This window comes from Vicia villosa, unplaced genomic scaffold (assembly GCF_029867415.1).
Source record: "Vicia villosa cultivar HV-30 ecotype Madison, WI unplaced genomic scaffold, Vvil1.0 ctg.000874F_1_1, whole genome shotgun sequence".
In the NCBI taxonomy this organism is placed as follows: Eukaryota; Viridiplantae; Streptophyta; class Magnoliopsida; order Fabales; family Fabaceae; genus Vicia; species Vicia villosa.
The window spans coordinates 613,998-630,051 of NW_026705393.1; the positions used below are offsets into that span (position 1 = coordinate 613,998).

At 34.6% G+C, this 16,054-nt stretch overlaps 1 protein-coding gene and 1 pseudogene across 1 annotated transcript; both read right to left on the reverse strand.

Annotated features, from left to right (window-relative positions):
* Positions 1-1,138: 1,138 nt before the first annotated feature.
* Positions 1,139-3,096, reverse strand: LOC131631851 (putative disease resistance protein At3g14460; annotated as a pseudogene).
* A 6,986-nt stretch (positions 3,097-10,082) lies between these two features.
* LOC131631840 (putative disease resistance protein At3g14460) lies at positions 10,083-14,546 on the reverse strand. Its single transcript, XM_058902611.1, has 4 exons — positions 14,464-14,546; positions 10,625-14,283; positions 10,391-10,465; positions 10,083-10,233 (listed from the first exon to the last, which is right to left on the reverse strand). Exon 2 carries the CDS (start codon positions 14,281-14,283, stop codon positions 10,630-10,632), a length of 3,654 nt encoding a protein of 1,217 aa, XP_058758594.1. The 5' UTR covers positions 14,464-14,546; the 3' UTR covers positions 10,083-10,233; positions 10,391-10,465; positions 10,625-10,629.
* Between the last annotated feature and the right edge of the window lie 1,508 nt (positions 14,547-16,054).

A 16,054-nucleotide genomic window follows, 5' to 3' on the forward strand; every position in this document is an offset into this window, starting at 1 on the left:
TTGTGACATGGAGGAGCAAGAAACAAGGAGTTGTAGCAAGAAGTAAGAAGTTGAGTTTAGAGCTATGTCTCAAGGTATTTGTGAAGGGTTATGGATCCTTAGAGCCCTAGAAGAACTTAAGATGAAAATTGAGCTTCCATTAAAATTATACTCTGACAGTAAAACTGCCATTAGCATAGCTCATAACCCACTTCAACATGACATAACCAAACATATTGAGATTGATCGACACTTCATAAAAGAGAAGTTAGATGCTGGAATCATATGTCTCCCTTTTGTGACTTCAAATCAGCAAACTGCGGATATCCTTACCAAAAATTTGGCAAGACCAACCTTTGAGCATTTGATTGACAAGTTGGGCATGATAGATATCTATGCACCAACTTGAGGGGGGATGTTGGAATATCTTATTTCCCTATTTGTATTATTTTTGTTTATTCTATTTTATTTCACTTTATTCTCCATTAAGGAAAAAGTTAATATCAATAGAAGATATTAGATTTTGTGGACTTTTGTTAGAAGAAGTAAAATGGTGAAAATTGAGAGTCTTTAAGGATTCCGAAGATAATAATAGCTAGCTAACCATCAACACCATTATGGTGTTACATTATATTTATCCTCTATATATTTCTAAGAACCTAACTAACAAGCATCAGAGAAAGCTATTATTAAGAGCAATATTAAGTTATAGTGTAATGAAGATTGAAATTCATGAAAGATCTCACATAGTATTTTTGTTATTACAAATTGTTCTTGTAGAAATCAACTCTCAAAATTGTTCTTCAAACAAGATTCCAAAGGCACAATCAATTCCTTGTAAAGGATTATGATTAATCTGTGAAATGTTTAATAATGCTCAGAACCAGAAAGCAATTGTCTGCAATGAAGTTATGTACCTTTGTCTTCTCTATGACCTGAACATTAGCACTTCACCATATATTTGGTTTCACATTCTTCACCAAACATGAACACTAAATATTATGCAACACATTTGATTAGAACTCAATTTAGAAAAACTGGATCCAATTCAAGTAAGTACTATTCTAATATAAGTTTGCAACATTTGATATGAGATATACCAAAAAAGAGAACATGCAAATAACTCTATATTATATATATGCCAGAGCAGGTACCTGAGTTAATTATCAATGATTACACATTCAATGCGTGAAATCTTCGACCAATCTTCGCCATTTGGTATTTTACATCGCTGTTTGAGCAATGGACAATTTCCCCGAATTTGTAGAGTTGTAATGGATTTAGGCAGACCCTCCTCTGGCAAGCATTGGATGTTGGGACAGTTATGAAGAATCAATGTTGTAAGAGAGGGGAGGTGGTCAATACCCTTGTAGTCAAGTTGTTTGAGGTTTCGACAATACGTGATAGTTATACGACTAAGTGAGAGGGGAAGTAACCCTTCATTGGGAAAGGACTCCATATCCACTTCTTGAATATACATGTCACACATAGAGGTGTTGGTTGGGAATGCCAGTTTCAGCGAGTCGATGAGAAGTTTGGAGCATTTCATAAGAAAGAGGCTTCTTAGGCTTGATGGAAAACCTCCATTGGAGAAAGAATTCAGTTGTGGACAATCCTCTATAGACAGCTTATAAAGAGATGAAAGCAGGATATGCATGCCTTCAGGCAATGATTTTAAATTCTCCAATTTGGAAATTAGCAAATACTGTAGCTTAGGTGCAGCCAATCCTCCTTTGGGAAATGATGCAAATTTAGGACACTCTTCAATTGATAAAGATGTAAGTAGAAGATGTTCATGCTCCTGTGAAATCATTTCAAAGTTATAGCACTTATAAATGTCGAGAGAATCAAGTTTTGGAAATAGATCCAATGGGAAGGTCTTTAGAGAATCACAACTACTTGTGATGTCAAGTTTTACAAGGAAACTGTAGCAACTGCCTAGGGGAATATTCATAGTTGGGCAATCTTCAATTTTCAACGTTTTAATAGAGGTAGAACAATGAGACAAGATATTTCCGGTCCATTCCACGGAGGATTCATCTGTGCAACATCGACTGATCACAAGAAACTTCATAGTAGATGAATGATATTCAAATTGCAACTTTCTGCAATAAGTGAGACGTAATTCACGAATGACCGGAGAGAACGGAACAGAAGCCAAGAGGTGTTTGCAATCAAGAATTTCTAGATTTACTAAACAAGCAAGTTTTTCAGGCAATTTGTCTTTTAGATTGGGACATTGCACTATAGAAAGTTTTTGTAGACGCGGAAAAGCATCCCTTTCGACTTCATATTCCCATTTTTCCCATCCACTCATATCTTTAAAAGTTAAGGTTTCCAATGATGGAAATGGAATAGTCCCATTTCCATAAAATTCCCTACCAATCACCACTATGGCAGATAACCCTTTAATCTGGAGGTGTTTGAGCGATGACATAGCTCCAAGTGATGGAATCAAAATACAGTTTCTACAATTACTCAACTTTAAGGATACAACATATGACAATGAATTGTCTCCAAACCAATATGGAAAGAGTGTACCGCCATAGTTCTTGATTAACAACTTCTTCAAGCGTTTAGAAGGTTGTAGCTTCTCGAGCACTTCCCTTTCTTTCTACGAATTATCACTATTTTCATTCCATGTTAACTCTAGTTTCACAAGGTATACTTTATTTTTCAAATTTGCCAAAAATGCATACCGGGGATTCACAATGTTTTGAATCTCTAAAATAGATAGTTCTCCGTGCAGATTGAATTCTCCTAACTGTTGGATATTGGTCTCGCTATCCTTGTCCACATAAAAAGAACTCAATTCTTCGAGATTCTTCAACTTTTCCATTTCTTTTGGCATTTTTCTAACTTTCGTTCCACTAAAATCCAAATAGCACAAGGCTCCATGAATTCTCTCTCAAAGATTCTAAATTTGATCATTATCAACAAGTAATCAACAATTAAGGTTCAAAAACCACAAGGCTCCATGAATTCTCTCTCAAAGATTTCAAATAAGCATTTCAACAAACACTTATCAAGCAAAAAAACTCAACATTAAGCACAAATGCTTCAAACACTCAAATGATCGAACACTTGGCATGCAATTTCTTGCATCATAAGCAACATGTATGTATCATCAACAACAATTCACCGGTAAATTTCGAATTCAATCAAATAATCAAGATCAACACAAATAACTCAATCAACAAGCAATTATCATCATCAATTATCATAGATCTATCATCCACAATCAAAAATCATCATGATCAATGTCGAATTAAGCAACAAAATCAATGATCTAGCAAGGTTTGTAGTGAATTTACCGATTCCAATGAAGAGAATGAGATCGGATGAACACGAACGCGAACACGACGCGAACACGAATGAAATCCGAGAGATGAGAAGGAGAGAGTGAGACGCAAGCCTTGGAGAGAGAGATCCGAAAATGATGATCAACAAGGAAAGAGACTCTTGATTCTTGCTTTGATCTTCATTTGTTCTTGAGATTTGATCTTGAATTGATGAAGATTGATGAAGGTTTTGTGAGTTTTTGTGGTTTTGATCCAAGAAAATTGAGAGAGAATTGAGAGAAAGTGTTTTTGATCTTTTGGGTGAAATTGAAGTTATGAGGTTCTCCCTTGATTTGTGAAGAGCAAAATGTTTATATATTGTCAATGCGAAATGTCCAAATTGCCCTCGGTGCGTCTTATTTTGGCTCGTTTTTAAGGAAACTCGGTTCGGCTCTGAATTTCGGAACGAAACCAATGCCTCTGCGAAGATGACCAAATTTGTGACTCGTCGCCGCGAGAATCGTCTCAATCCGATAAGCGATGAAGAAATTACACGCATTTGAATGACGAGAAACGGCGATTCATCTGGTGCGACTGTGCAGAATTTTATGAGTACCGCTCAAAGAACTCGATAAAACCCTATCTTCGGCTCAAAATCTGAACAAGCATGTGTGACGAAGAAACGAAGCTAACGAAATTTACAAATCTGGCAACCTTCCTCAAAGAATTGGCTTCCGAGCCGAACACGAAAGTTGTAGATATCATCGAAACGGTCTAGATTGCGCGGGAACTTAGCTCATATCACCTTCCAAATATGACTTGCGAATTTTCTCGTATTTCCACTATTTAAACCATTTTTCACGCCTTTCTTCTTAAACCCGTGAAAACTCTTTATTATTTTTCTTCATTTTTTGAATGACGAAATAAATGTCATTATTAACTTATAGCTCAAATAAAGAGGGCAAATTTTGGGGTGCAACAATGGTACTTGAATCCTTCGTGGTAAAAGAATACAGTTTAATTTAATTGACGCTTTCATGCATATTTGATTCTATGTTACTTGAATGCTCTAAAGGCTTCAATGTACCCTACAAGAAACCTTCGTGGTAAAAGAATCAACTTGTGTATTTGATAATAATCTTGACTAGCAGAATAAAGCTGGTTAAATTTTTTCCCAAATCCATAGTTTTTCTGATGGAGAATATGAAGAAGAAACTAAAGGTACTAAAGTTAAAACATTTCTGAAAAGATAATGTATCAAGTTTATCTAACGTTCCACAAGTTCAAGATATGACACCTCATGAAGATATGGTTACAAAAAGGAAGATCAGACGCCTCCAGAATAAGATTTTCTCTGAAGAAACGCCTCCGAAATTGATGTTTAAAGATTTGATTTGTGAGCAAGGAGAACTCATGTTATCAGAATATTTATTGAGTATTTGAAAAAGAGTAAGATTATCTGAAAATAAAACGTATCAGATTAGAACTCTATCCAAACTTTTTAATTTTCTCTTTAGATACTTTTATAAGTTAAAAGTTGTATAAGTCAGAAAATATCTCAAGTAAAAAAAATTATTAGACTCTGAGAATATGATGTCATGTGTTAAAATTAATTGTTTGATTTGACTTCTGTCAACCTTATTATGATAAATTTTATTTGCCTTGAGCAGTGAAAAATATTATTGAAAATTGTTGAAAAACTTTATACCTTATAGGTTTTAATGAACGCATTTAAGATTATTTTAATTAAGTGAATCTAGTTAATCATGACCTTTCCCTTCTTACCTTTTTAATGTCTTGATTTTGACAAATTTCTTAAAAAATTAGTCTTAAATCTCGTAATTGTTCTGAATCTTCTAAAACTCATAGGTTACGTAACTAAATTTTTTGCTCTTAAAGTTCTCTACTTTCCTAAGTATCCTTAGTGTCTCCTTTTTAAAACTATCATTTGTTCTTTAAATTCCTTCCCTTCACCATGCCAACCAAAACCTTCAATGGAGATGAAGATTTGTTAAACGTTATCCATGAGAAACTTCCTGGTCTTATATGTACCAATGACTACTTTTTCCCAAGTGTTCACTTTCAAGGATGGATTAGTTATATCACCATGCTTAGAGGACCAATCTATCTGAATCATGTCAAAGATTTATGGAAATATGCTTTTATTAACAACAATAACTGCATTCAATCGAGCATTCTAAGTTTTCCTTTTATCTTAACTCCCTCCTCCATTGTTGATGCCATTGGATGTGATTAAAAGGGTATCACGACGAAACAACCCGATCAAAAGGCTGAGAAACTTTTAACCATTTATCATAGGACATCAGGCTATGAAACCACCAAACTAGAATCTCTTATACCCCTAGCAAAAGATTGGTTTAGCCTTCTTTTGACCAATATGAATCCTAGAGGAGATAACCAGGATAACATGTTTCCTAATAAGAAACTCCTAATCCTCTGCCTCCTTAACCATGTTCAAATCAATTGGCCTCAGACTATCTTTAATCACTAGAAAGAATTTGTTTTGATTTCCAGAAGGCTTGATAAGTCTTTCATACCCTATGGAACAATTCTTTCTAAACTTATCTCCAAGGCTGGTCTTGTTGAATTCTTTCAAAGAATCAAAGTCGGTCCAGACTCTGTCCTTTTTTTATGAAAGCTGTGATTTCTTTGACAATCAGCTATTTTCATAATATTTCACTTTTCTCTATGTGAAGTCGTCTGAATTTTTATGATATAATTTTATGTTAAAGTCTATTTGTAAAAATGTGAATTTTTAAGTTCTCCTAAATTCTCTTATTGTTCTTGTAATCCTTGCTTATTTTAATGAAATTTATTTATGTCTTTGTATCTTCAAGATATTATGATTTTGTGTAAGTGTTTATAAGTTTACTTCTTTGGAATGATTGTATTTCTGTTTGTATCTATGTTTATTTTAATGAAAAGTTGTATTTATGTTAATTATCTCATATTGGTTCTGTGTGTATATTTTTCTCTCACCGATTTCTGTTTTCTTAATCAAAGTTAAAATCAATGAATCATATTTTAAACTTTTTTATTGTAACAAAAAGGGGGTGAAAGTTAAGATGTCATTTTGATGAAATCCTTTAAAATATTTAAAATTTTCTTGCATGAATAAAATAGATTTAGATATATAAATGCAAAAAGAATTTAAAATTAAGAAGAAAGTATTTCTGATAAACTAAACTCTGAAAAATTGCTTCCACTTATTTTAATCAGAATATTCTAATCTTTGAAAATTTAGCTAAGAAAACCCTATTTCTAGTAAAGTCCTAAATTTTAGATTCAGGGGGAAATTGTTTAACTCATGGGAGTTTTCCCAAACAATGCTCAGATATCCTTTCATTCTAAACTATGAGTCTTTAACTCAGGGGGAGATTTCTATTGGCTATAATATTGTTTTTGTGTGTACTTTAAATTCGATTATGATATTACCTTGTAAAATTGTTACATCAAAATACATGGTTTTATCATCATAAAAAAAGGGGAGATTGTTAGAACAAGATTAATTTCTACACCTCATCTCTAAGTTTTGATGATAACAACAAATATATTTTATATGTAAACAATTTTGTTTCTAATGATTTCTTTAGTGTGCAAATCAGAAAGCTTTGTACAATTTAAGACTGTTGTCTAAAGAATCATCAGAAAGACTATTCTCTTTTATTTCTGTAGGTACATCAGTAGTTATATGGAATGTTGAACGTCATTCATAAAGAAGATCTCCATAACACTTCTCAAAAAGTTGTTGCTTCAGAAGTCTCAAGAGTCTCCAGAAGAAACAAAGTCTACCAAGATGTTGCTGCTCCAGATCAGAATCAAGTCTACATCAGATGCAAGTTGTCACTTCAAGTTCAGATGTCAAAGATATGTTCGTCAGAAGAGGTGTTGCTCATTACCCTGATGACGTAGTCAAAGATCAGCTGAAAAGGATCAAATTAGAAATATAGTTTAGTTGATGACTCTTGTTCAGATATCTAGACGTGTTCCTCAAATATGTTGTTGCATTATTATCTGAAGACATTGTTCTATTTTGAAAGGACTCAAACACTATAGTTTGTATTGCTCGTGTTGTCCCACTATCAAATCAGTTATCTCTTCAGATACAAATTTGATATAGGAGGATCTGCGTCGTACTTTAGAAAGGTTATTGTCATTATTTCTGATAGACAAAGTTATGCTCCTATTAGGTTCTTATGTTCTTATGCTATCCCAACAAAGTAGTTTCTGAACTACTCATCCGATACATCATCAGAAGAACAAAGAAAAGAAAATGATCTCTTCCAAGCCTCTACTTTAGAATCAGAAGTACATCAAATGAAGATAAGATCAAGAAAATTTCTCATGAAGATTCAGTACAACGGTCTGCTCAGCAAATCACAAATATCAAGACGTTCATACTGTTTAAAAGCTGTCTTCCACGCCATCACATCAAAAGTTGCAAGCTACAAGGTTAAGGAAGTAACGTGTTCTTACATCTAACATCTACACTTATATCCGTTGGAAAGTAACTGTTGGCTTAGAATAAAGGACTCTTCTATCCTTTCAACGTCTCTATCCCTGAAGAGTATAAATGAAGATCAAAATTTCAGGAGAAATACTATTGGTTGCCACTGCAAAAGCCTAACTGCAAACTGCAAGTGAAAGAGCCAAACCAAAGCCCAAATATTCAATGCAAACGAAATCTAATACAAGAAGTTGAAGCTAAAATAAAAGAGGAAAAAGAATGAAGAAAAAGAAGAGAAAAAGATTGCTACAAGATGCACACCAATATTTATCATAAACATCTTTGTAGAATCTTGTAAAAAGCAAGGAGCTGTTGCTCTTATCTTTCCTAACACTTTTTATGTTGTTTGTACTTACACATTTATGTAATATGATTTTTAGAAGCATCCTTATAAACACAAAATGCTAATCAATTTCTATTGATTGTTCCTTGAGTGACTAGTCTTAGTCTGTATACTCAAGAAGACGGTGATTGGTTGTCATCGTGGGAAATCTTCTTTAAGGGACCATTTGGGTCATAATTCTTAAAGGAGTTATTGATCATTGTATCTCTTAAGGGACCAGTTGGATCAAAATTCTTAAGGGATCACTAACAGGATGATCAACGTGCTTTAGGAAAATCTTCTTTAAGGGGCCAGTTGGGTCAGAATTATTAAAGAAGTCATTGATCATTATATCTCTTAGGGGATCAGTTGGGTCAGAATTCTTAAGACATCACTAACAGGGTTGATTGATATTTTGTTGTTAGTCACTGGAAGTTGGCCCGTGCAATTGTAATCAATTATATTATTAGTGGATTAAGCCATTTTCTAAGGCAAAATCACCTTGGCGGGTGAACAGAACTAACCTTTTCTAAGGGGAACCTAGATAATTGAATGTGTCATCTTTCTATTTCTTGCATGTGTTAATGTTTATCTAAACAAATATTTTTCTAAGAAGGGTAAAATTTTGAAAACCCAAATCACCCCCCTTTCTTGTGTTTTTCTCTACCTTCGGGTAATTATGCATTTCTTAAAGTCAGTCTCAATCATACTTGGATACTATATTCAGGTGCCTCTGGTCATATGACAAGTGAATCTACTTTGTTCTCTTCATATAGTCCATGTGCAGTTAATCAAAAAATTAAAGTTGTAAATGGCTCTTTTTTAGCCATTGCAAGTAAAGGGTCAGTTGTGTTGTCTCTAGTGTTAACTCTTAAAAATGTTCTTCATGTTCCAAACTTATCATGTAATTTAATGTTTGTCAGTAAATTAGCCCAAGATATGAATTATCTAACTAATTTATTTCGATCTCATTGTGTCTTTCAGGATTTGAACTCGGGGGAGATGATTGGCGGTGTTAAGTGAAGGTGTGAAAAACACTAGAAAGGGGGGGGGGGGGGGGTTGAATAGGGTATTTAGAACACAAAACTTTTCTAAAGGCTAAATCCCCTTTAAACTTTACTATTGATGATAAGAATAGAAATGCAAGAAGGAAAGAACAAGGTATGTTTATACTAGTTCACTTGAAAAATATCAAGCTAAACTAGTCCACTCGCCAAGTATAGTGGAAGAAGGGCCAGCCTACAATGTTAACATTCAAACGCCTAAGTTAGTAAGAGAATGAAATGTGATGTGAGAGTGAGAATGAATTTGAATACTTGAGAGTGACACACTTTCTTTCTTATATAGTGGCAGCGGTTTAAATCGAAAAGTAGAGAGTGCATCGTAGACCTTGGTTGGCTGTATGATTGATCTGAACGATTGAGAGTGCTTTAGAGGCGGAATCATCTGCTCTGGGTGAGGAATGAGGAACATCTGTTTCTCAGAAGTCCTTCCTTGCTTCGATCTTTGGCTTTTTCTTCTTGAGCTTTGTAAACGTCCCAAAATAAAATCCCTAATGAATTTAACCCAAACACAAACCCAAACCATGTTGTTCTTGTTTTGACTGCAGAATAAGACAATATAGACCTGAAGTTTAAAATTCCCTAAAATAAAAATTCAAAAATAACATATGGATAAATCAAATCATAATTTCCTCGATCCATGAATTTTTCAATACTTGGCCACTGTATTGTTTTTCTTATAAAGTTTGGAGCTTTCCACTTCATAATTGTTTCAAATCCTGGCCATTGCGCAACCTGACGATGCGATTTTGAACGAAGACGGTGATGAATCTTGACCTTTACCAACAAATATATTTTCAAGAAATTAACCAAAATTATTGAAGATATTAGATTTTGTGGATTTTTGTTAGAAGAAGTAGAATGGTGAAAATTGAGAGTCTTTCAGGATTCCGAGAATAATAATAGCTAGCTAACCATCAACACCATTATAAGTTATAGTGTAATGAAGATTGAAATTCAAGAAAGATCTCACATAGTATTTTTATTATTACAAATTGTTCTTGTAGAAATCAACTATCAAAATTGTTCTTCAAACAAGATTCCAAAGGCACAATCAATTCCCTGTAAAGGGTTATGATTAATATGTGAAATGTTTAATAATGCTCAAAACCAGAAAGCAAATGTCTATTTAGAAAAAGATTGATGTCTTGTGTAGCTAAATAGTACTATTGAGAAGTTTCATGCAAATTTGAATTAGAACTGCAATGAACTTATGTACCTTTGTCTTCTCTATGTCCTGAACATCAGCACTTCACCATATTTTTGGTTTCACATTCATCACCAAACGTGAACACTAAATATTATGCAACACATCTGATTAGAATTCAATTTCAAAAAAAGTGGATCCAGTTCAAGTAAATACTATTCTAATATAAACTTTCAACACTTCATATGAGATATACCAAAAGAAAACATGTAAATAACCCTATTATATATGTGCCAGAGTAGGTACCTGAGTTAATTATCAATGATTACACATTCAATGTGTGAAATCTTCTGCCAATCTTCGCCATTTGGTTTCTTACATCGCAATTTGAGCAATGGACAATTTCCCCGAATTTGTAGAGTTGTAATGGATTTAGGCAGACCCTCCTCTGGCAAGCATTGGATGTTGGGACAGTTATTAAGAATCAATGTTGTAAGAGAGGGGAGGTGGTCAATACCCTTGTAGTCAAGTTGTCTGAGGTTTCGACAATACGTGATAGTTATACGAGTAAGTGAGAGGGGAAGTAACCCTTCATTGGGAAAGGACTCCATATCCACTTCTTGAATATACATGTCACACATAGAGGTGTTGGTTGGGAATGCGAGTTTCAGCGAGTCGATGAGAAGTTTGGAGCATTTCATGAGAAAGAGGCTTCTTAGGCTTGATGGAAAACCACCATTTGAGAAAGAATTCAGTTGTGGACAATCCTCTATAGACAGCTTATAAAGAGATGGAAGCAGGATATGCATGCCTTCAGGCAATGATTTTAAATTCTCCAATTTGGAAATTAGCAAATACTGTAGCTTAGGTGCAGCCAATCCTCCTTTGGGAAATGATGCAAATTTAGGACACTCTTCAATTAATAAAGATGTAAGTAGAAGATGTTCACGCTCCTGTGAAATCATTTCAAAGTTATAGCACTTATAAATGTCAAGAGAATCAAGTTTTGGAAATAGATCCAATGGGAACGTCTTTAGAGAGTCACAACTACTTGTGATGTCAAGTTTTACAAGGAAATTGTAGCAGCTACCTAGGGGAATATTCATAGTTGGGCAATCTTCAATTTTCAACGTTCTAATAGAGGTAGAACAATGAGACAAGATATTTCCGGTCCATTCCACGGAGGATTCATCTGTGCAACATCGACTAATCACAAGAAGCTTCATAGTAGATGAATGATATTCAAATTGCAACTTTCTGCAATAAGTGAGACATAATTCACGAATGACCGGAGAGAACGGAACAGAAGCCAAGAGGTGTTTGCAATCAAGAATTTCTAAATTTACTAAACAAGGAAGATTTTCAGGCAATTTGTCTTTTAGATTGGGACATTGCACTAGAGAAAGTTTTTGTAGACGCGGAAAAGCATCCCTTTCGACTTCATATTCCCATTTTTCCCATCCACTCATATCTTTAAAAGTTAAGGTTTCCAATGATGGAAATGGAATAGTCCCATTTCCATAAAATTCCCTACCAATCACCACTATGGCAGATAACCCTTTAATCTGGAGGTGTTTGAGCGATGACATAGCTCCAAGTGAAGGAATCAAAATACAGTTTCTACAATTACTCAACTTTAAGGATACAACATATGACAATGAATTGTCTCCAAACCAATATGGAAAAAATGTACCGCCATAGTTATTGATTAACAACTTCTTCAAGCGTTTAGAAGGTTGTAGCTTCTCGAGCACTTCCCTTTCTTTCTGCGAATTATCACTATTTTCATTCCATGTTAACTCTAGTTTCACAAGGTATACTTTATTTTTCAAATTTGCCAAAAATGCATACCGGGGATTCGCAATGTTTTGAATCTCTAAAATAGATAGTTCTCCGTGCAGATTGAATTCTCCTAATTGTTGGATATTGGACTCGCTATCCTTGTCCACATAAAAAGAACTCAATTCTTCGAGATTCTTCAACTTTTCCATTTCTTTTGGCATTTTTCTAACTTTCGTTCCACTAAAATCCAAATAGCACAAGTTCACGAGCTTATATAAATTCACGGGTAACTCTTCAAAATATTCACAGTCCCTCAATTTCAATAGTTGAAGATTATAGAGAGAACATAAAGAATCGGGAAGGTTTCTGATTCTAGTCCGAGAAAGATCGAGGTATTGTAGATGTTTAAGATCGCCTATTGTATCCGGCAACTCAGTCATATCCCAATAAGCATATAAAGACAAGACACGTAATAACTTGAGCTTAGAAAACAACTCAGGTAACATCATAGTGTCAGACTTCAAACGCAACCACCATCGATGTTGATAGGAATCCATAGATAATGGTAGAAATGTGTGTAATCTATTAGCATGGTGTAATATCTCGAATCCATCAAAAGATTCAAGTTCATCACATAAAAATGAAAAATGGCGAGTCAGTTTTGGTATACTTTGGGCATCTTTAACTTTCAACGTGAAGCAAAATTTTCCATATACATATTTTGCTAAATCATGGAGAATGTTGTGCATTACAAAAACATTTTTGTACTTTTTTGACGGTTTAAAAAATGATCTTAGTAGTAGATCGTTGAAATACCTTTCACCAACTTCTCTCCGACTCTCAACCTTTTGTTCAGGGTATTGTAGAAAATTTTGAGCCATCCATAATAAACTTAAATCACCCTTTTCAAACAAATAACCTTTTGGGAATAAGGCACAGTAGGCAAAACATCTCTTGAGATGATAAGGAAGGTTTTGATAGCTCAATATCAAAGTAGGGATGATTTTAGTCTCTATATTTAAGTCCCATATCTCGCTTGACAATATCTTCTTCCATTCCAATAAGGATGACTTTGTATTCAAGAGACCTCCAATTGCTTCCAAAGCTAGAGGCAATCCTTGACATTTGTTCGTTACCTTCTTACCAATCTTCTCAAACTTAGGATTTATCTGAGAATCATTTTTATCTTGGAATGCATGTTTAGAAAACAATTTCCAGCTATGTTCTTCTTCTAATTGCTCAAGCTGGTGCAATTTATTTGAATTCATGACTAAAGCGACTTTCTTACTACGTGTAGTGACAAGAATTTTGCTTCCCCGAGCCCAAAAACCAAAAGGAGCCTGCAAAGCTTCCCACAACATATAGTTCTCATTCCAATTGTCATCTAAAACAAGAAGAAATCTCTTCCCGATTAGTTTTTCCACCAAATTTTCTTGAAGTATGTTCAATTGTAAACTATCATCATAAGTTGAATTAGTGACTTCTTTGAGGATTTCTCTTGTTATTCTACAAATGTCAAATTTTTCTGAGACATATACCCAAGCTGAAAGATCAAAAATTCCCTTCGTCTTCGGGTCATTGTATAAATGTTGGGCAATGGTGGTTTTACCCATCCCTCCCATACCAACAAGTGAAATTATTGAAAGCATCTCAGTGTCGGATACGAGCCAATCAAATATAATATCTTTGTCACCATCTCTACCATATATAAACGATTCAAGAGGCAAACATGTCGAAGGCAGCTTTTGTGATGCAGCACCAAAACCAATAGTATGCTCTTTCAAAAGAAGTAAATCCTTTTTGTTTACAAGGCATTCTAGGTTATCAACAATTTCTTGCATTCTAGATTCAATTTTCTTGTCAATTGAACTAGAAGAAGCACTGAAGAGAGTCCACAACTTACTAGGTCTAGTAACACGGATTTGGGATTCAGCTTCAAACTTGCACTGCAAAACATGAATGTTAATTTCATCCAAGAGATCCTCCGCGTCAAGCATAACATCTTTGACATCATCAAGCCATGCTTCTGCATGAGGGTTTCTGATCTGCCTCTGTTCGGCATCATCAACAAAGGCAACGATGTAACTCACTGATTTGGTAAACTTGCTCACGAGCTCTCTATTGAGTTTTCCTCCACATAAGTAGTGCATGATTTTCGCGGAACACAGCAAGCCAAATGCCATCTGAATGAAAGATGAAACAAGAGCACTTAAGAAATTCAGCAGCCGCGGCACAAACGGTAGTTGACGTCACGTTTGATGGGAGGCTAACAAAATATATAATTCTAGATTTTTATTTGAAAATGTGTTTAGCAATCTATAAGACTGTCAAAATATAGTGTCTAACTAGTATTGTAAAAATACCTTAAGACTTTGGAAATGTATGAGATACTCTATCTCTCACTTTCCATGAGAACCAATCTTCTGCTTTGAAAAAAATGATCTCTGAAGAGAATAACAAAATCCAAAAGGAAACATAAAGAAACACTGAAATCTAATTTTTTCCCCCTAACCCTAATCTCTAATACCAGTACATAATACCATATTAAGAAGATTAATATATAAACTTACAAAATTGCATAAGAAATTAAAAATTGAAAGACCACAATCTAACCTTTATCAAGAAGAGAATTCACCACCACCAGCATCATGCGAAGAAGAAGACATGGTGTTATTTCATCCCATCAATCCAAAACACGAAAACACGAGAGGATTTGATTCTGTGACGAATTAAAAACGAAAGTTTTGAATTAAAATAGTAAAACAATATAATAATTTGAAGGCTAGACGAATGGAAAGTTTTGCAAGTGTCACCTTTTGAGGCATAGAAGTATTATTATGCAATGTACGTACGGTTTCAAGTTTCAACATCCTTCTTTTAGATTTTCATTGTATAGAAGTATAATACACGTCAATGTCACTTTATATCAGGAATGCTACACTAAAATATGAAACCAAATACTATATCTTATACACAGTTCACTTGAATCCAGTGGCGGATCTAGCTATAGCTGAGAGGGTGCAACTGAACCCCCTGAAATTTAAAAACCTGTACTAATATCTCTATTATTTTTCACTTTGCATCCTGAAGGTAACAGATCAAACTACTCTCTCTTTATATATATTGACTTGCAAAGGTTTTTGTTGCAAAGTGTGTATTAGTTGCAGTTACAAAGAGGGTCTTTATATAGAGACCAGGAAAACATAAAATAGACAAAGACACATAGCATTTAATAATTAACTATTTCCTATGAGAATAAACCTTTTGGCTGCCCTAGGAGAATATGTCTTTTTGGCTTTCCAAGACCGCATTTAATTTATCCAACAAAACTCCCCCATAAATTAAATGTTCCTTCGATCCACTAATCCCAGCATCATCTTGCCGCTGTCGAATAGCTCCTTCGACAATGGTTTTGTAAAAATATATGCAGCTTGATCCTTGCTTGACACATGTTTCAGTTCGACGCTTCCATTTTTCACATGTTCTCGAATGAAATGGAAACGTACGTCGATGTGTTTACTTCTTTAATGATTCACTGGATTTTTCGCCAGTTCGATTGCAGATTTGTTGTCGACTTGCACTATCGTTGCATTTTCCTACTTCTGCTCTAATTCGCACAACAGTCTTCTAAGCCATATAGCATGGCATACACACCAGGATGCAGCCACGTATTCTGCTTCGCATGTCGACAGTGTCACAATTGGTTGCTTCCTTGAGAGCCAGGTGAAGGCAGTATTTCCCACAAAAAATACATATCCTGATGTACTCTTTCGATCGTCTATATCTCCACACCAATCGCTGTCGGAGTAACCTGTTAGCTTGTAATCTTCTGTTTTTGAGTAAAACATTCAAAGTGACACAGTTCCTTGGATGTAACGAAGAATTCTCTTCAATTTTTTCCAGTGTGTGTGAACTGGTTCTTCCATAAATCGACTCAAGATTCCGACACTTAGG